General features: G+C 41.2%; 1 protein-coding gene across 5 annotated transcripts in view; it reads left to right on the forward strand.

Annotated features, from left to right (window-relative positions):
* slc8a2b (solute carrier family 8 member 2b) overlaps positions 1–21,486 on the forward strand; it is a 155,686-nt gene that overhangs the window by 123,901 nt on the left and 10,299 nt on the right. For all 5 annotated transcript variants that reach the window (XM_029445860.1, XM_029445863.1, XM_029445862.1 and 2 more), the window contains 3 exons: positions 11,619–11,992; positions 17,999–18,102; positions 19,192–19,209. In XM_029445860.1, coding sequence (XP_029301720.1) covers positions 11,619–11,992; positions 17,999–18,102; positions 19,192–19,209 — 496 coding nt within the window. The remainder of the gene's footprint in view (positions 1–11,618; positions 11,993–17,998; positions 18,103–19,191; positions 19,210–21,486) is intronic.

A 21,486-nucleotide genomic window follows, 5' to 3' on the forward strand; every position in this document is an offset into this window, starting at 1 on the left:
GGAGGTAAATTATCCACAGAGTTCTCCTCTCCAGAACAGACCCACTGATCAAAACTTATTGTGGGCAATTTATCTTTTACAGACCAAAACAATTCATTGAGAAAATAAACGTCACATCAGTGAAAACCCTTTTGTGTTGCAAGATATTGTAGGAAATTAAATGAGCACAGTGTCACAACAGATACATGTAATGAGTGTTACATTCATTTTTATCTTTTCAATATGATATTTTGACCAAATAATAATCAAACTAATTGCACGCAAATCAAATCAAATGTATTTATATAGCCCAATATCATAAATTATACATTTGTCTCAGTGTGCTTTACAGACTGTACAGGATACGGCACCCTCTGTCCTTAGACCCTCGCATCGCACAAGGAAAAACTTCCTAAAAGAAACTCCACAATTAAAGGGGGAACTGAGGAGGGGTCCCTCTCCCAGGACGGACTCCCAGGACGGACAGATGTGCAATAGATGTCGTGTGTACAGGATAAACAACATAGTACAAATACAACATTTGACAGAAATTATGTTGTGTTGAAAAAGAGCCAGCCCTAACTATAAGCTTGATCAAAAAGTGAAGTCTTTAGCCTGCTCTTAAATGTGGAGAGGGTGTCTGCCTCCCGAACACAAACTAGAAGCTTGTTCCACTGGAGAGGAGCTTGATGGCTGAAGGCTCTGGCTCCCATTGTACTCTTAGAGACTCTAGGAACCACCAGTAACCCTGCAGTCTGGGAGCGTAATGCTCTAGTTGTTTTATAGGGTACTATGAGATCTTTAAGATATGCTGGAGTCTGACCATTAATTGCTTTGTAGGTCAGGAGAAGGATTTTGAATTCTATTCTGTATTTTACCGGGAGCCAGTGCAGAGCAGCTAATACAGGAGTAATATGATCCTGTTTCCTTGTTCTTGTCAATACACGTGCCGCTGCATTTTGGATCAACTGAAGAATCTTAAGCTGCTTTTTGGGACAACCTGATAACAATGAGTTGCAGTAATCCAGCCTTGAAGTAACAAATGCATGGACTAGTTTTTCTGCATCACGCAGACGCATAATGGTAGTCCTTAAGTTCAATTATATAATGCATCCATATTTACTTCGTCTGTCACCTGTTAAGTCACTACACACTTTAAGAGTCCTGCTTCGGGACTCTGTCCTTCATAATATCAGGTTTGGGTTTAAACTAACAGTAAGGGAGGGGACCACACTATTAAAAGATTAATTCAAGTTTTTTGGAAATGTGATTAACCTTTAATGATCCCTGTGGGGAAAGTGAAGAAGTAGAATATCATCTGCATTATGAAACAGGATATCTGTCATCCCAAAAGCTCTGAGCTCAAAGTTGTCGTTGTTGAAAGATTGGAGATAGAAGCTGATACATTTCTGCCTCTGAATATGAACATGGCAGCCTCTCAAACACAGAAGCCGGATTCACACAATAAGTTACCAGATAACTTGATGTGGTGCGGGAGGATCTCTGGACTGAGACAGTTTTACTGTATGGAGCTGCATCAACATGCTTCAGGCTGCTGAGGAACCTGCAGTGGAGTTTTAAATCTGGAAAGATATCGGAGGAGATCAGAGCAACGGGGGAGAGGGGGGAGAATAATGAGAGTCCCAGCAGGAGAGATAGCGTGAGGCTGAGGAGAGACAGATGTTGAGATTGAAGGAGAGGACAGAAAAATCCCACTGTTACTAATTAAACTACTACTAATCTCTACATTAGCTGTGCTTTACTGTATGTGGAGCATAGAACGCAGCTTATTGTTACAGGATGTTCCTGAAAATGTGATTGGAGCTAAACATCTTTACAATTTCTTACAAAAAACTTACAATATGTATAAAATAATAAAAGAAAACATGCATTTCCAGCCCGGCTTTTGCATTGTGTGTTTATTATGTTCAAATGTTGGCGTCGCTGGGCAACAGTACCATGATATCCTTTCAGCATATTGTAATTCAAGTGTTAATCATCAAGTGTACAAGAAAGATCTGTCGGCAGCTCACTGCTACGGTTAGCAGGAGGCTGTTGGCAACATTTTCTCTCCATCTCTGGAACGCTTCGCTGATATTGTATCTAGCTAGAGCCTCAAATCACAGTGTGTCATCTCAGAGGGCTTTACAGTCCTGTACTGGGGAAATACTTCAATTACAATGTGCTGAAAGGTTATTATGGAATATTTGCCCAATGACGGCAACAATAAACCGCCTACCCTATCTATATATTTATTAATATATTTAGTTATATTCCATTATATACCATTGTTTTACTTTTACTACTTATTTACACAGCTTTGTATCACCCTTAGACCCTTTAACCAGTATGACAATAACTAATATTACTGCAGTTAATTGTTAGTAAGCTGTTCGTGCTATGTGTTCCATCACTAAAAATATTCATAATACTACTAGTACTGCTACTATCTGCTCCTCCTCCACAGTGTCTACTAGTACTGCTACTATCTGCTCCTCCTCCACAGTGTCTACTAGTACTGCTACTATCTGCTCCTCCTCCACAGTGTCTACTAGTACTGGTACTATCTGCTCCTCCTCCACAGTGTCTACTAGTACTGCTACTATCTGCTCCTCCTCCACAGTGTCTACTAGTACTGCTGCTATCTGCTCCTCCTCCACAGTGTCTACTAGTACTGCTACTATCTGCTCCTCCACAGTGTCTACTAGTACTGCTACTATCTGCTCCTCCACAGTGTCTACTAGTACTGCTACTATCTGCTCCTCCACAGTGTCTACTAGTACTGCTACTATCTGCTCCTCCACAGTGTTTACTAGTACTGCTACTATCTGCTCCTCCACAGTGTCTACTAGTACTGCTACTATCTGCTCCTCCACAGTGTCTACTAGTACTGCTACTATCTGCTCCTCCTCCACTGTCTCTACTAGTACTGCTACTATCTGCTCCTCCATAGTGTCTACTAGTACTGCTACTATCTGCTCCTCCTCCACTGTGTCTACTAGTACTGCTACTATCTGCTCCTCCATAGTGTCTACTAGTACTGCTACTATCTGCTCCTCCACAGTGTCTACTAGTACTGCTACTATCTGCTCCTCCACAGTGTTTACTAGTACTGGTACTATCTGCGCCTCCACAGTGTCTACTAGTACGGGTACTATCTGCTCCTCCACAGTGTTTACTAGTACTGGTACTATCTGCGCCTCCACAGTGTCTACTAGTACTGCTACTATCTGCTCCTCCTCCACAGTGTCTACTAGTACTGCTACTATCTGCTCCTCCTCCACAGTGTCTACTAGTACTGCTGCTATCTGCTCCTCCACAGTGTCTACTAGTACTGCTACTATCTGCTCCTCCTCCACTGTGTCTACTAGTACTGCTGCTATCTGCTTCTCCACAGTGTCTACTAGTACTGCTGCTAACGGCTGCCGTTGTTGCTGCTATACTGTAGCTCTAGTTAGTGCCTCTGATGAATCACTGTTGTGATTACTCTATATTTAGGTCACAGATATAAACCTGTATTTATCAATAATTAACAGAAATAAAAGTTTGAAAAGATGGCGAGTCGTTTAAAGCTGTTCTGATCAATAGTTTAATATTAACAATAAATTAAATCACTATATATAATGTTATATAACGTTCCCCTCAGCTCCACAGAACTTTATAGAACCTTTCAGTTCATTGTTTTGGTTTTGTGTTCCACAACATAACTAAACAGAACGTCTGTGATTACTTTAGATCTCACATTTACTAAAACATTCATTCAGCATCGCACACACATTTAATATTTCAGTATTTATGACAGCCATGGACGGCTACTTCAATCAATAAATTAAACCTTATTTATATAGCACCTTTCGAACAAATCAAATGCACTTCAAAGTGCTTCACAGGCAATTGACAAAAATTAGGATGTTAAAACTAGTAAAATGTTAATAAAATAAAACAATAAGATATAATCATCAATGTTAATAAAACAAAATACAGTCAAATAAAGATGATAATGGAATAAATATAAATAATAAAACCATAGAAATATAAAACACCACATAAGAGCCAGACTAAAAAGATGGGTTTACGTTTAAAAATATGAATATTTTCTGCTCCTCTCAGATCCTCTGGAAAGCTGTTCCAGGAGCATAACGGCTGAAAGCAGCATCTTCAAATGTTTATGTTCTGCTTTGTGGAACAGCTTAGAATAAGAACCTGCCTGGTTCAATACAAAAGCATTTATGTGAGGTAGTCTGGTGCATGGCCATGTAGTGCCTTATAAACTAATACAATTATTTACAAATCAATAGGAAAACTAACAAGTCCATCCATCCATCCATCGTCTACCGCTTATCCGGGATCGGGTCGTGGGGGCAGCAGCTCCAGTAAGGAACCCCAATCTTCCCTTCTCCGGGCCACATCCTCCAGCTCAGACTGGGGGATCCCGAGGCGTTCCCAGGCCAGTGAGGAGATATAATCTCTCCACCGAGTCCTGGGTCTTCCCCGGGGTCTCCTCCCAGCTGGACGTGCCTAGAACACCTCCCTAGAGAGGCGCTCAGGTGGCATCCTTACTAGATGCCCGAACCACCTCAACTGGCTCCTTTCAACGTAAAGGAGCAGCGGCTCTACTCCGAGTCTCTCACGGATGGCTGAGCTTCTCACCCTATTTCTAAGGGAGACGCCAGCCACCCGTCTGAGAAAAACCCATTTCGGCCGCTTGTACCCGCGACCTCGTTCTTTCGGTCATGACCCAGCCTTCATGACCATAGGTGAGGGTAGGAACGAAGATCGACCGGTATATTGAGAGCTTTGCCTTCTGGCTCAGCTCTCTTTTCGTCACAACGGTGCGGTAAACTAACACGTAACAAGTGTAAAGACTATATAACAGGTGTAACGATTCAGAACAGCTGCTGAAAGGAGAATAGCACAATGGAAATTATTTCTAACTAATTGAATGTGGAGATGTTTTATAGGAAGAGAAATGTAACATCAATCTTTCCATTTTGGAACAGATTAGTGTGTTCTTTTTCAAATACATTATACAGAAAGCATAAATGTAATGCTTTGAATAATGCAAGGAAACATGAATACATTAATTCTATTAAAATTTACCATTAAAAACCATCTGGTACTTCAGCACTATTGACTCATTTTGAGTCTAATCTGAAAACTACAGATGTTTCCAATCTCCATTTTTTTCTGCAATCTGAACTGAAGAAACCAAGAATATTGCTTTTTGAAGTTCACTATGCTGTGTGAATGAAAAGCACATAGGATGAGTGCACAAGTAAAGACGCAGTGAGCCGGGTAATCTCTCTTCAGATTGAAAGTTTGATGAGAGATCAAAGGAAGTGTGAGTGCTGGATGAGAGGAAAGTGATGCAAGAGCCTGAAAAGTTACATAAAGGAAGCACGGGGAGGGCTGGACATAACAGAAATCACACAAGACTATAAATTGGCTCATCTCCCATGAGGTAATGGATGGCGAAGCACTTAGTGAGTACATTAAAAAGGTCAGAATCATCCATTTCAACGGCATACCAGTGGATTTCATTGATCACGGTGCCAGAAATGAGCAGCAGAGAAACCAATTAAACTTGAATGTCTCACTCACTTCCACTGTGTGACTCTATTCTCTACTGATTAGACTAAAAATAAATCGGCCTGATAGAACCAACCAATGGCCTCCGTGTCAGCTCTCTTTGTTTTAACCAAGAGTCATAATTGTTCTTTAAAAAAAAAAGACAGCCATTCATTCGAGTTACAGAATGAATCTAATTGGCGTCACAGATGAAATGGAAGTGCAGCTTGTAACAGTGCTGCCAGTTATTCTAAAGTCTAAGAATATTGATGCAAATGATAACTGATTGTTTCCTTCAGCCAACACGTCATCTTACCTAAGCGACAGAATAGGTCGTCTGTCAGTGACTTCCAAAGCGACATATATGACCGTTCTATTTAATGTTGGGAAACAGGATTCAAATGCGTACGGGATGTGCTAACTACGCTACATGTGTCTCGTGGTTAATGTAGTGAAATAGAAAAGAATAGAACACTTTTGAATATTGTTTTTTACAAAAGAAACAATATAACAGACAGTTAAACAGTAAGTACGGTCTCGACCTGCTCTTTATGAAAAGTGTCATGACATAATTTCTGTTATGATTTGGTACTATATAAATAACATTTTATTTGACCTCACTTAACCATGGATGATTTTCTGAAAATGTAAACAGTATAACCAGTACATATATAATATGAAATGTGTGGCAGGTGGACGAATAGACACCGTTAAGTTGTTCAGGTCTCAGATCAAAACCAGTGGAAGTTTTTGTTTGTTTGCCTTTTTTCAGCTGAATATTGGACAATAATATCTCAAGCTTGACCAACAAGTCTAACTGAATACATGCCTCATAGTACTTCAAGGTTGTCATGTGTGAAAGGTCGTGCAACAATCTATTATAAAAACAATCTCACCTCTCTACTAGACAATGATGCAGAGTTACTGTCCTGTTGCTTTTTACCCTTATTCACGATGAAGAGGAGTTTATATGAAAGCTTTGGTTTGCAGATTTATTGTTAAAGACAGCAGCACCTGATATATCAAATATACATTTATGTATTTTCTCATGTTTGGCCTTAAAACATACAACAGTGTTAATTAGAAATTCAATTAATCAATACAATTTGAGAAAATAGTCCAAGAAAAGATCTGATCTCATGCACTCCGAGGGGATGTCTTCAAACTGACAAAAACAAAAAACAGCAAATACTCATATTTAAGAAATTACATTTCTTTGTGTTCGATAAACGTTATTGCAGGTTTAAGGAACAACTTCAATCCTCCCTTTAGTGCCTTGATTGTTGAAACATTTACCTGGAATTTATATCATCAAGGAAGCACATTTTTGCCTTCATCATCTCTTAATATTGCATCGTGACAGACTCCATCCAGAATATGTTTTAAATGTGAACACATGGCAGGACGTGATCTGGCTCATTGGATTACAATGCCAACCTGATCTGATTTGGGAGCACCCACCTTAAGTTAATGCGCGGTGGCATGATTGGATGATAACAATCTCTCAATACATGAGAGATGTAACTGGAGCCTCTGTTTATTTGTCTGCCCTGCCTCTTCTCAATATTTAGCACAAGCTTTCAGACCAGGATTGATGTTCACTTTAAATTCTTAAAATTAAACTGCAGTTCACATAATAATCACACAAGACGGGATACTTTTTCTGGTGGCTTCTTATAGAGAAAACATTAAATATCAGATCCTGTAAAATACAATTCCATATCCAGAGCTCCGTTTCTTGACTAAAAGGATTCTGCAGAATAAACTGTGTATGTATGGAACTCTCTCTGGGAACCATCACCTTATCATGGTGGAGAGGTTTGTGTGTCCCTATGAACCTGAGAGCTGTGTTGTCTGGAGCCTAGTGCTCCTGGTAGGGTCTCCCAAGGCAAATTGGTCTCAGGCGAGGGGCCAGACTAAGAATGGTTCAAAACTACTTCATGAACAAAAGGGAAAGGAAAGGAGAGACCCTGCCCGGAGGAAACCCGGGTCCCCCATCTGGAGCCAGGCCCAGAGGGAGGGCCCGACAGCGAGCGCCTGGTGGCCAGGTTTGCCACGGAGCCCAGTCGGGCACAGCCCGAAGAAGGTGCCTCCCATCCATCCATCCTGTGGGCCCACCACTCATGGGAAAAACCACTTGGGTCGGGTGCGCTATCACACGGGTGGCAGTGTGTGAGGCGTCGGGCGGGTGTGGGGATACTCACAAGTCCCCGGCTGAGCACCGCTATGTTGGAGTTCACCCCGGTGGACCCCGGGGTGAACTCCCTACGCCTTTGGGTTATGGGGGGGAAAGCTCTGACTATTGTTTGTGCCTATGCCCCAAACCGCAGTTCGGAGTATTCGGCCTTCTTGGAGACCCTGAATGGAGCACTGCAGGGGGCTCCAGTAGGGGACTCCATAGTCTTGCTGGGATTCTTCAACACACACGTGGGAAACGATGGAGACACCTGGAGAGGCATGATTGGGAGGAACGGCGTCCCTGATCTAAACCCGAACAGTCGTTTGTTGTTGTACTTCTGTGATAGTCATGGAATGGCCATAACAAACACCATGTTCGAACATAAGGATGCTCATAAGTGTACATGGTACCAGAGCACCCTAGGCCAAAGGTCAATGATCGATTTTGTAATCATATCATCTGATGTGGATTCCGTCCTGGTCGTGGAACAACGGACCAACTCATTACTCTGGCAAGGATCCTGGAGGGACCTGGGAGTACGCCCATCCGGTCTACATGTGTTTTGTGGATCTGGAGAAGACGTATGACCGGGTCCCCCGGGTGATACTGTGGGAGGTGCTGCAGGAGTATGGGGTGAGGGGGTCACTTCTGAGGGCCATCCAATCCCTGTACGCCCAAAGCGAGAGTTGTGTCCGGATACTCGGCAGAAAGTCGGACTCGCTTTATCACCAATCCTGTTCGTGATTTTCATGGACAGGATATCGAGGCGTAGTCGTGGAGGAGAGGGGTTGTAGTTCGGTGGCCTGAGGATCTCGTTGCTGCTCTTTGCAGATGATGTGGTCCTTATGGCATCATCGGTCTATGACCTTCAACAGTCACTGGATCGGTTCGCAGTCGAGTGTGAAGCGGTTGGGATGAGGATCAGCACCTCAAAATCTGAGGCCATGGCTCTCAGCAGGAAACCAGTGGATTGCCTACTCCGGGTAGGGAATGAGCCCTTACCCCAAGTGAAGGAGTTCAAGTACCTAGGGGTCTTGTTCGCGAGTGAGGGGACAATGGAGCGAGAGATTGGCGAGAGAATCGGAGCAGCGGGGGCGGTACTGCAGTCGCTTTACCGCACCATTGTAACGAAAAGAGAGCTGAGCCAGAAGGCAAAGCTCTCAATCTACCGGTCGATCTTCGTTCCTACCCTCACCTATGGTCATGAAGGCTGGGTCATGACCGAAAGAACGAGATCATGGGTACAAGCGGCCGAAATGGGTTTTCTCAGACGGGTGGCTGGCGTCTCCCTTAGAGATAGGGTGAGAAGCTCAGCCATCCGTGAGAGACTCGGAGTAGAGCCGCTGCTCCTTTACGTTGAAAGGAGCCAGTTGAGGTGGTTCGGGCATCTAGTAAGGATGCCACCTGGGCGCCTCCCTAGGGAGGTGTTCTAGGCACGTCCAGCTGGGAGGAGACCCCGGGGAAGACCCAGGACTCGGTGGAGAGATTATATCTCCTCACTGGCCTGGGAACGCCTCAGTATCCCCCAGTCGGAGCTGGAAGATGTGGCCCGGAGAAGGGAAGATTGGGGTTCCTTACTGGAGCTGCTGCCCCCGCGACCCGACCCCAGATAAGCGGTAGACGATGGATGGATGGATGGATGGATGGATGTATGGCGGGTGTATGCTATCTCAAAACACACACATATATGTATATGTATCACTGTCTATTTTGCACTTTTATTTTATTATTTTAGTGAAATAGTAATATATAAATAATATTTAATGATGGAAAAATCTGAAGGCTGTCTGTGATTTGGACAGAATAACACTGAGGGCGATCTATCGTAACTTTAAGTCATTCACAGCACGTCGCTGCTGGTGCTGATGGAGCACATGCTGCAGGATTTCCTCCGGTGTAGTGAGTGCTTTCAGGATCAGCAAATTAAATCCTTCTTACCGACTTCTGATCACTTCTCTGGGAAATGTTCCCCAACATCAAAACTTTGGCTGTTAGTTGAGTCTACAGTGTGGGTTTCATCCCCGGAGTTTCTGTGTCTCTCATGTGGCAGATTGCCACTGATAAAGTTTACGTCAGGATCAGGAATCGTGGCTGTGCCTGCTGCCCTGGTCCTGCTGTACACTGGGAAGCCTTTTTGACATTTTCCTGGATTCATCCGTACTTTCTCTTTTTTCAACAAAACATAATTTCTGTCAAATGTTGTATTCGTACTATGTTGTTTATCCTGTACACACGACATCTATTGCACGTCCAGGGAGAGGGATCCCTCCTCAGTTGCTCTCCCTGAGGTTTCTTCCATTTTTCCCCCTTTAATTATGGGGTTTCTTTTAGGAGGTTTTTCCTTGTGCGATGCGAAGGTCTAAGGACAGAGGGTGTCGTATCCTGTACAGTCTGTAAAGCACACTGAGACAAATGTATAATTTGTGATATTTGGGCTATATAAATAAATTTGATTTGATTTGAAGCAAAGCGACGCGGGTTCAGCCATCAAAACTAAATTTAAGTCATTTAAGTCGTCTGTCCGAGGCAAAGACACAAAAAACAATTTTGTAAAATTGCTTTGTTTATTTGCCTGTTGTGCGGGCCCGCCGGCGGGCTCATCAGGAGTTTTATTGCGTCTGTACATGTACTTTTTTGAATTCTGAAAAAAATGCTTAGAATCTCGTCTATTTTAATATCGAAATGAAAATCACAACAGCGGTACAATCAGCTCCTCAAACTAGCAAGTACACTCAAAATCAAAATCATAACTTGGAGCCCACTTACCTATAAAGCCTCATATATATCCTCTTTTCAGAAATATTTTGAAAAAGATGCTTCTAAGGCATTGCCAGATGTACACACGTTCGTTTCCGGTAAAATTATATTCACTGTGAACATCGTCACATCGATAAAAGTCCATGAACAGGTGTTGCAATCTGTGAAATCAGCTGATCAATTTTTACATTGTGTGATCATAAACAGTCATAACTTAATATCTCGTCCGCTCATCACAGTTCAGACACTTCCTGGTTTTAGCGTGGGCTCTCAGCATTAGATTGACACTTCATTTGAGCCAATCGGAGCTTCGATGGGTTTTTTACAACCTTCATGAGCCAATGAGTGTCAACTTGATAAGAAAGTGCCCACCCTCTTCTTTTGTTATAGACTGACCCTGGACCAGCTCAGCGTCCTGGTGGCGCGCGCATCGTATAGAAAATGAGTGCCTCTTTCGTTAGATGCGTCACTTCCCTTGGTTTGTTTTTTCAAAATAAATGTTTTTTCCAAAATATTATTTATTATTTATTGTACAGAAATAAATACAAAAATAACATACAAATATTAGAAAAAATGTCTTTATACTTCACTTACTCTGTGTGATTACTACTAACAGGGAATATGGGTATATAATAGTTATTTATAAATAGATAAAAATAACATTTATTAATAAATATTATAATATGTACAGTACATGTACATATTGCACAGTTGGTGTACGCCTGGTGTTACTCTTAGACAAACCTGTCTAATAAATTAAGTTTTTATCCTTTTTATCTGAAATTTGGTGGTGAACTTGATAACACTTGGTTCTATGTTTCTATTGTGTATTTCAGCTCGGGACTACCAGCTATACCCATCTTCATACATCTTTTTCAACAAAGAAATTCTGGCGGAGTGTATTTTCTTCAAATTCAGTATATTCAGACCACTATTACTCAGTGCCAGAAGCACTTGGAGTGATTCTTCACTGTTTTTGCAAGAACAATAAGAGAGTTATCTTTTTCTGTTTCATTTCTTGTGTATGGAACTTGTGGAAACATTTGAGAAACATTACAGGTGTCAGAGTGCCGTTTTTCATCATCTAATCATTCACATCTAAAGATAAAGACTTTCTGTCTCTCTGCGTCTCCAGGTCGGTATAATCGACGACGACATATTCGAAGAAGACGAGCACTTCTTTGTACGCCTGCTGAATCTGCGCGTTGGCGACGCAGAAGGAATGTTCGAGAGCGATGAAGTGGGTGCCACCCCCAAAGGTCGCTTGGTTGAGCCCCTGGTCGCTACGGTGACCATCCTGGATGACGACCATGCTGGCATCTTCACGTTCAGCGAGCGCATGGTGCGAGTGAATGAGAGCGTGGGCACCATGGAGGTGTCCGTGGTGCGCAACTCAGGTGCCCGAGGCACCGTCATCCTGCCGTACAGCACCGAGTCAGGCACTGCCAAGGCTGGGGAGGACTACGAGGACGCCCGAGGAGAGCTGGAGTTCACCAACGACCAGACCACGTGAGTGAAACTGATCATTATTAAAATTTACATTTTTATACATTCACATAATCTCTGCTGTCACAAAGCAGCTGTGTTGGAAGCTCAACGAGTCATATTTTCTATTCTTCTTATAATGGATAACATGACTTTGTGTATTGTGAAAGGGCTCGGTTGTAGTGAACACAATTCTGCAGTTCCCCTTGGGTCCACTTAGCTCTTTAGCCTCTTTGAGCTCATTGTTTTGTTCTCATAAAGTGCAAACTCTCATCGACCCTGTTGACTGATGTCTTGACAAACAAGGTTATTGAGTAGCTGGAGAAGAAAGTGCAACATCAAGCAGCTAAACAGACGTTTGTAGAGACAGAGCAATGAGCAGAGTGAATACTGGACTCATCGGGTGGACACAAAACACGACTCAACGTAATACTAATGTTGCTCTGTGTCTACTGGATGTGTAAATAGGCAACTGTTTGCTAACACATCAGCCATACACACTTTATAAAGCAACAAGCAACATTCTGGCCATAAAACAATGGAGACATCTTGCAGATATCTGTTTGTCATTTTCTCTGTTTCTGCCAGTGATTCTCAGGCTGAGGGTCGTGTGTCAGAGGAAATAGAGTATTTATGGATTCTGAAATAACGGATTCAACCCTACTAGTGAACTTAAATCTAGGCTCATGTTAAGTTAGGTGATAAAGGTCTTGTTCCTTTAAAATAATGACTATTTTACAGCCGTTTGGCTTCAGCCACAGTTAATGAGGTAGACAGTAAATAATCATTGACTTTCTCTGCACCATTCTGCATGTTTATAACTGTCAGAAGGGATTACCATGTTTGAGTGCTGCTAATTTGTATTTTGAGTCACGTCTATGAAATAAATGTATATATATCTCTCATCGCTCATCGCTTTTGACTTCCTCCCATCTTCATCTTGTCTCACCTTTCCTCTTATTTATTCTCACCTCTTCTCTCTCTCCTTTACACATTTTTAAGATCTTTCTTCCTTCGAGCGCTATCTTTCTTCATCCTTGTGTAATCCTATCCATTATTCATCAAGGCGGACTAGAGGGTAGTATTATTTACATTTGAAATCTTTTGGCCCCAAAGGAAGAAGAATTAAATGATTCAAATCTTTAGTGGATGTCAGTGTTGCACAAGAGGAGAGAATACTGTTGAACTTGGATTTTGAATTTGTTTTCCGGTCCATAACAGCATAAATGACCCTCGATCATTATTGAACCACTACGGTGCAGTTGGGCTCTAAATATTGAGTCTGTTTTTCTTTGGCCCTCTGCAGTCTACTCAGTGTTACGTTGAAGAGGTTCAAACTGTGATCTGTCAGTTCATAGTATGTTCAGCTGATGTTCCAGCAGTGCTAACCCGAGACTCACCTTCTGTTTCTCCTGTGACGTTTAAAGAGCTTTGCTAAAGCAACACGTTGCTGGTAATTCCAGCTTGTTAGAGGCGTTATTGTGCACTTGACACTGAAACAGGAAGCTGTTCCTGTTTAAATCTGCACACATGTTGATGCTGAGCGTCCAGTTTCTTTTACAGTGACTGGATTTCTTCTTATTGAACTATCGGTTGACTCTATTAGTCTGATAAAGCTAACAACATACTGTAGCTTGTACTCCGTTTACACACAATCTATTTAAAGCTGCAGAATATTTATATTGAACTGAACAGGTTAATACTGAAAAACTATTTATAGACTATATGAATATATATATATGTATATATATATATGTATATATATATATATATATATATATATATATATATATATATATATATATATATATATATATATATGTATTGTATTTATTTTACACACATTTTCTTTCATTGTAAATACAACTATCTCCCAGAGCATACTGGAATATACCAATAAATTGGTGAGGGCATCTTTTACCGTGCGTTTCTTTGGTTTTATGTTTGTGCAGCACATGTGAGAAACTCGATCGGACAGTTGCTTGTGGGATATTGATTGCAGAAGCTCTAAACTGATGAAAACTGGCAGCTTCATTGAGTGACAGAGACCTGGCTTAGGTGAGACAGTTAGTTGTGATGAGTGACGGGTGAGTGGATGGATCTCAAGTGTGTTTCTGTGACGATAGAATGCAATGTGTTCTTCCAGTAGTTGATGACGGCCCAGTCAGCCTAAAACAAATACCTGGAACATTCCTGCTGCTGGATTGACAAAGTCGTCGTCTTTTTCGCCTCATCTACAGCCACAGGCCTCCTCTCTCTGCCTCCTCTGCCTGTCGTGGCCTTGCTGCTTGAGTACTGATGATGCCCAGGCCCTCCGCTCACAGTTCAGTGAGCTGTTTCAGGAGAGCAGTTTTGACTCCTCTTGACCACAGCATGTCATGTTGAATCATAGTAAAGACTTCTGCTGGGAACTGTTGGCTTACATCTGTCTCCATCCTTCGGTTTGTCGCTGGAATCATGAACTTCGCTTGTGGGTTTCTTTGCTCCACGTTTCCTTCTTGCTTTGCTTAGACACTGGATTTGTCTTGACTTTTGTCTTTCCTGTTGTACCACCCATCTTCTATCCTCCACTTCCTCAATGAGGTGCAGACACCTGCTGTGTAGTCATGCCTGGTTGTGACACAACTACATAGAGAAACAATATAAGTGTGTGTTCCTCTGTTTGCACAAGAACTGTTAAAAGCAGAAGTGCAAAATAAATATCCCCTTCAGAGAAAATGCCATTTACACATACATCTCCTAAGCAACCTTAACACAGTATAAAACATATAAAGAATGTGTTTGGTCATCACACTCAACAATGTATCTGAAGTTAGATATTTCTTTTTTATTTGTTTAGTTTATATCCTTCAATGTAGCTAGATGGATGGATGGATGAATGGATGGATGGATGGATGGATGGATGGATGGATGGATGGATGAATGGATGGATGGATGGATGGATGGATGGATGGATGGATGGATGAATGGATGGATGGATGGATGGATGGATGGATGGATGGATGGATGGATGGATCAGATAAATCTGATTCTTTAGCTGAAGAAATGGGAGTGATGAATCGTAAAGGAACCGGTCAGAATCTATCTTGTTAATAACATTTTGTTTTTCAGTGTCATTAGTTGGATTAAAGCCTAAAATATATTAATTTATATCCTATCCACGCGTAATCACAGGTGCATTGTATGTGTTGTACATTTGTAATTTGTAAAGACAACAACTTGTATATCACCTCTAACTTAAACTGTGATTTGTTGATTGCAGATTCTCCGACTGGGGAAAGTTTGTCAGATATGCCAACATGCTCCACCTTTTAGGAAGAGAAAGTATCAGCAGCATCAGACCTCCACAGGTCGACATGTTAAATCGGACAAATTAATAACTGCAGCAAGTTTACCACTAGTGCCACCTGCAGTGTCACAGCTGTATTCGTTTGTTTTTATAGCTAGTGTAGTTAAAGTTTTTTATATTCTACTTGTTAGCTGAAAGTAAATTATAATTATAATAACATTAATTATATTGCGACCATTTTGCCTGAAATGATTCATGATACCTAATAGATTGAGGTTGTTGGGGACATTGCTTACAGGACATCTATACGTATTTGAATCACCAGGTAACATTTAGGGAAGTGTTTTCTGTAAATAACCAGCCTGCCAGACGTCTGATGCTGCCGTAACGTTACTGTCTGACTGTACTGCAGCAGCTCCCACTCAAGCTCCATCATTTAGTCGTTTATTCACGTGTTTTACTGTATGTTCTGTGATGCCGCTCTATTGGCTGCGCAATGTCAAATGATGGACTTTGTAAATCAAATTGAATGACTTGTCATGGCAGAAATTTGCAGAGACCTGCCCTGTAAGTGTCGGTATATAGCTTTAACTCTCCTGCCATGCTGTTTCATTATTGTTCTGTCCGCTCATCCTAACCTCATCTAATCATCCTTCACTTCTGTCATTTTCACGCCACATTGCTCTCCAGTCAGGTCGGCAATTCTTTACTTCACTGCTTTTCAGCTTTCCCTGGCCGTGGGTCTACTCTCTCCCTCTGAGTCTGCCTTTTTCTTTATCTCTCTCCCTGCATTGCTCCTTCTCCTACGTTCACACCGTTTCCTTCTAGATATTCCTCCTTCCTTATACGTCCCTCTCTTGTGCTTTCCATCAGTGGCCCAATTCTTTAATCCTGTTTTCTTTCTACTCCTACTTCCCTCCTTCCCTGTATTCTCCATTTTCTCCTTCCCTTCTTTAACCACTTTCTCTATCCTCCCTTCACCGCCTCTTCGTATTCTCTTTTTCATTTCCTACTCTGCATACCTTTCCCTTTGTAGCATGAGCTCATAGCATGGATTAAAAATGAATGAATACCGATAACTATAACTCAAAATGATGCACAAAACACACATTTATTGGTACAAATGGTGAAGGAGTGTTACTGTAATCAGTGTTACTTATATTAAATCATTTAAGATTAATAAAATCCTCAGGGCACCACCCTCTTTAGAGGGAACTTTAATAGCCAATTTATTCATTGAGTCTCTTTATTTGAAGGCTGCTGCGGAGTTCTTGGCCCAGTGCACATTAACCTCATATTTCATGCACACATAAATCACAGAATCCAGTTGGTTATAAACGAGATGTTTATAGACAACTAAACTACCAAACAGAAAATACATGAGGAATAAAGGAGTACAAAGACTACAACAACGAGCAATTTCTGAATGAAAGTGGTGTAGACCAGGTGGAGTCAGTAAATGATATCTTTGATGTTTACAGATGTAATTGAATTAGTGCACCACTCAGCGGTTGAGAGTTACAGAAACACCAGGAAGGAGCGTGAAGCCTTTAAATATTCATTCTGATTACGTAAGATCTTAGTTTTGGTCAAATGCTTATTAACTGATAATAAAGCTTGATGCTTATCACTGGCATGAAGCATCAAGCCACATTAACTCATTAACTAACATAGGAACGTGTCTGGCATCCTCGGACATTGGTCCCTCCCTCGTGGCGATTCAGCTTGAATCTTATTTTCCGATTGAATAAAATGTTTCCATTTAATTCATAGTTCTTTATAATTCCAGGACATATTTATCTGTTTATCTGTCCGGCTGCAACTTTACTGTTCTGCTTCACTCTCACCGCTCTCATGGTGTTGTTTTCAGAGGGAAAGCTGTAGAAACTCAGCAAACACTTCCTGCTCAGCACAAACAGCAGACGGACACAGTTAGAATCGAGCTGGTGAACATAGTGCATCAGTTAGCAGCTGAAGACACAGATTGTTCCCTCAGGAGGTGTGGAGACCAAAAAAAGAGGATGTATATTACTTGCATTCATCAGGCGGACACAAACACGATCATGTTGCTCTGTAACGGCTGGATTTGTAAAAACATATTCACCACATCAACTCAAAAGGTCATGATATAAAGACGTTCATTATATTATACATTTTCATTCTTGCCAACTGCATGGATGAAGTTGTGAATGAGCTTTACTGTACATACAGCATGTGGGCATAAAGCAATAACATGATAGTCCTCCACTGTGCAGCATCACTGTCCTGCAGTATCTCAAGACAATTTTAGATCTATTGGAGATGCATACGATGTACTGGCTTTTTATCTAAAGCACCTTCACATTGAACATGAGCACATCCAACAAAGCTGCATTATCATCCATCAGAAAATCTGTCCTCTCACACCTTTCTCAATACATCTCTTAGTTTCTCTGTCGATCTTCTTTTTCTTCCTTCTTTGCTTTCTTTCTCTGCTCCCACCTTTGACTGAATTATTGATTCTGTCGCTCTCTGCATCCTGCTTCCTTCTGCTGTGATTTACACAGCAGCTGGTCCTGATCAGACAACAGGAGGGAGACCACCATGTTGGCAGCTCTGCTCTGTGTGTGTGTGTGTGTGTGTGTGTGTGTGTGTGTGTGTGTGTGTGTGTGTGTACACATTACCTTTTCATGAAATGCTTTAATTCGTTATGTGTGTAAAGTGTATTTTGTTTCTGTGCTTGCGTGTGTGGTTGTGTGCAGTCAGACTTTCCAGGTGAGGATAATTGATGATGAAGAGTATGAAAAGCACGAAAACTTCTTCATTGTGTTGGAGGAGCCACGCTGGCTTAAGAGAGGAATCTCAGGTACGTGTGTACAGTAGGATTCTCTGACGTGATGCAATGATTTATTTGACCTCATGGAGAAACAAACCTAGAGGAGCTAACATGAATTCCTCTTGGGGAGTCACCTCCACACAGACAAGATATTCATCTGCTCTGGTATCACAAATAGCTCATGAACTGATTATGAACATTATTAGTCCAAACTGCGACTGGGGCTCATATTTCATGATAAACAGGTAGAAACAGGAGAAGATCATGTTGTGCCAACATCAAAGGGAGACAGTGTGCTTTTTGTTTTTATTCTAGAACTGCTTAAGGCCCTGTCACACAGTGCCGTATGGCAGAAACGGCATCGGCATTTGAGCATGTTCAAAAACAACAACGTCCACCAGCGTATTGCCGATATTCCGTATACACCGGCATACGTTTCCACCATACAGCGAAGGAATACACTAGGAATGCGTTATGCATCTGTTGAGCATTCGTCGAATATGTTGGCCATTCGCTTTGTATAAGTAGGCCTACGTGATACGCTATCAATACGTATATGTATACGTTCATATACGTTGTATATGCTAATTGTCATATGCGCCAGTATACGTTTCTGCCATACGACACTGTGTGACACGGCCTTAAAGTACACAGAGTTGGAAACAAGCACCACATACATCTGTGAGAGAGAGAGAGAGAGAGAGAGAGAGAGAGAGAGAGAGAGAGAGAGAGAGAGAGAGAGAGAGAGAGAGAGAGAGAGAGAGAGAGAGAGAGAGAGAGAGAGAGAGAGAGAGACAGAGAGAGACAGAGACAGAGACAGAGACAGAGACAGACAGACAGACAGAGGAGTATCTATTTGAATTTCAGGAGCTGTTCTTGGAAGTCATACAGCCGCAGTGTGTTATTAACTTGGAGATTAGGTAAACACTAGCAGCTGTCAGACGAGAGATAGTGTAAATACTACAGTGAAGTGATTAAATAGAAATGTTCTCTAAATGTCTGTGAGTTTGTGCACTTTCATCAAAGCATGTGAAGTGGAGTTTGATGTTTTATAAGATGTTGCTGTCAGGCTGAATGTTTGCTATTACTTACTCCCCCCCCTCTCTGTCCTCTCCACAGCGCTGCTGCTCAGCCAAGGTAAGCCCATCTTGTTATTACTTTTGCTTCAAACTGAAGTCAGTGAATCTGAGTAGGGCTGCTACTAAAGATTATTTTCATTATCGATTCATCTGCAGATTATTTTCTTGATTCATCAATTACTTGTGTTTTTCTATAGAATGTCAGATAATAATGAAAATGCCCGTTACAATTTCCCAAAGTCAAAGATAATGTCTTCCGTTGTCATTATTTGGTTTTTAATGATATAAAACTGAGAAAAGCAGCAAATCCTCATAATTGAGAAGCTGAATGTAAGGAAATGTTTGGTATTCTTTCTTGAAAAATGACAGTTATCCAATTAGTTGTTGTAAATAGTTGCCGATTAATAAACTAATCGCTTCAGCTCGACATCTGAGGCTGATCTGTTGATGAGGAACTCAACATCTAAAAGTGCTTGACATTACTGGAAAGCCAATTAAAATATTGTGTTAGCAGTAGTTTAAACCTCATCTAAGCATCAACACAATCAAAAAGAAAATGATGAATCCCGCCTGACTCAGCGCTCACTCATTCTGTTGGCTTCCTGTTGATTTGCCAGAAAAATAAATAATTGCTCTGCACTTCTGCACAGCAGTTCAGCCCATTGACTTGCACAACATTTTGAAAAAACTTTCATAAAGCCCTTTTTTTCCTAACCTTATTTACATAGTTAACAATTAAGAATGGTTCAATTAACAATGAACCATTCATTTAATTTTTTGCCTTTTATTGAATAAAACAGAAGCTAGACAGGAAATGGGGAGAGAGGGGCCTTAGTATGTGGGCCCGCTCTACCTACAGAGTTACCGGGGCAGCAAGGAGTGAAATTAAAGCAGCAATCTGGTGAAAGATAAATGTTAAAAAGCTGCATTCATTGGAATGCCTATGAATAGGTTATTGTCAAAGACAATGATTCCAAATTGCTTTGCTACATTTTTCAGATGTAGCAAAACTTTAATATAAAAAAAGTGTTGTTTTTCTATTTGCAGTACATTTGGACAGATGCCACAATGTGTTCAGCTGCTGTTGTTTCTTCAGCTTCGCTCAGGCTCACATTTATGGCATCTCTCTTAACCTTGCTTGGGGGAGCGATGAATATTAGGTTTTTTTGACATTTGCATCACAGAAGAAGAGTTTATAAATGAGTCTACGCTCCAAACTCTGGGCTTTGTTTGCGTGCTGATGTAAACAGATCCCCGTTTTGTGATCTTACTTACAGCCAAATGCTTATAAGCTTGACGTGGCTTTACTTAATCATGTACATCATACTATACAGTACTATATTATTAGAAATATTATATTGCTTTTTATGACTATTTTGAGACTTGTGTGTAGGAGGCAATAGACAGGGTGTAACTCTAAAACGTGAGTTCTGATTTGGTTACATGGATTCTTCTTGGATTTAATACAAAACAGAGAGCAGAAGAAAGAATGAAGTAAACATTGAGTCTTGGATTTGTTTATTGACTTTTTTAAATCAAGTCCTCCCTGCTAACTGACAACCCATGGATTCAAGTTCAGATTAGTTTGGAACAAGAAGTCCTCTGAGCTTGTGACAAATCAAAATATACGTATAAAAAACAAAATTTCAAATCTGAAGGAACTGAGATTTGCCAATAACAAACCAAACCTGCAGCCAGAACGCTTTTTAGTGGCCCGTAAAGAAGATGTATTTATTTATTTCCCAGTGAGCACAAGTTGCATTATGTTTGTTCAAGTCTTTGAGACTTTCCAAAATTCTAAATACCTTTTTGAGTGCAAAGCCACAAACAGCTTTCACCTCACAAGACAGAGACTGCTGGTGGGGCAGAACACGTCACATGAAGGCATGAAGTCACCTTGAGCTCTGGGACATTGTTGTAGACATTTTTCTTTAAAGAATTTTGCACATTGCATCTGTTTTTTGTTTTGTTCTGTTTGCATTGTAGCACTACAATTCACCAGTTTTTCATCTGATTATTGTTCATTTTGTCTTTTTTTGGCAAATGAATTACACTCAAAAATACGAGGTGAAGAGAGAGTCTGGAATCACACTGTACAAAAACATTTTTAAATATCTCGCTTATCGTCAATACTGGTATATTGCGACTCCCCTAATTCTCACACACACACATCATCCATCTGTCATCCTCTCTCGTCCCTCTCCCACGCTGTGTGAGAACACGCACCCATGCACACGCACGCATCGGATACATATTCAGACTCATGTGTTGATGCAGTGCAGCTCTAAATAAAGGGCTGACTCACAATCTATTGTTGATGGAAATATCATGCACT

This window comes from Cottoperca gobio, chromosome 13 (assembly GCF_900634415.1).
Source record: "Cottoperca gobio chromosome 13, fCotGob3.1, whole genome shotgun sequence".
Classification (NCBI taxonomy): domain Eukaryota; kingdom Metazoa; phylum Chordata; class Actinopteri; order Perciformes; family Bovichtidae; genus Cottoperca; species Cottoperca gobio.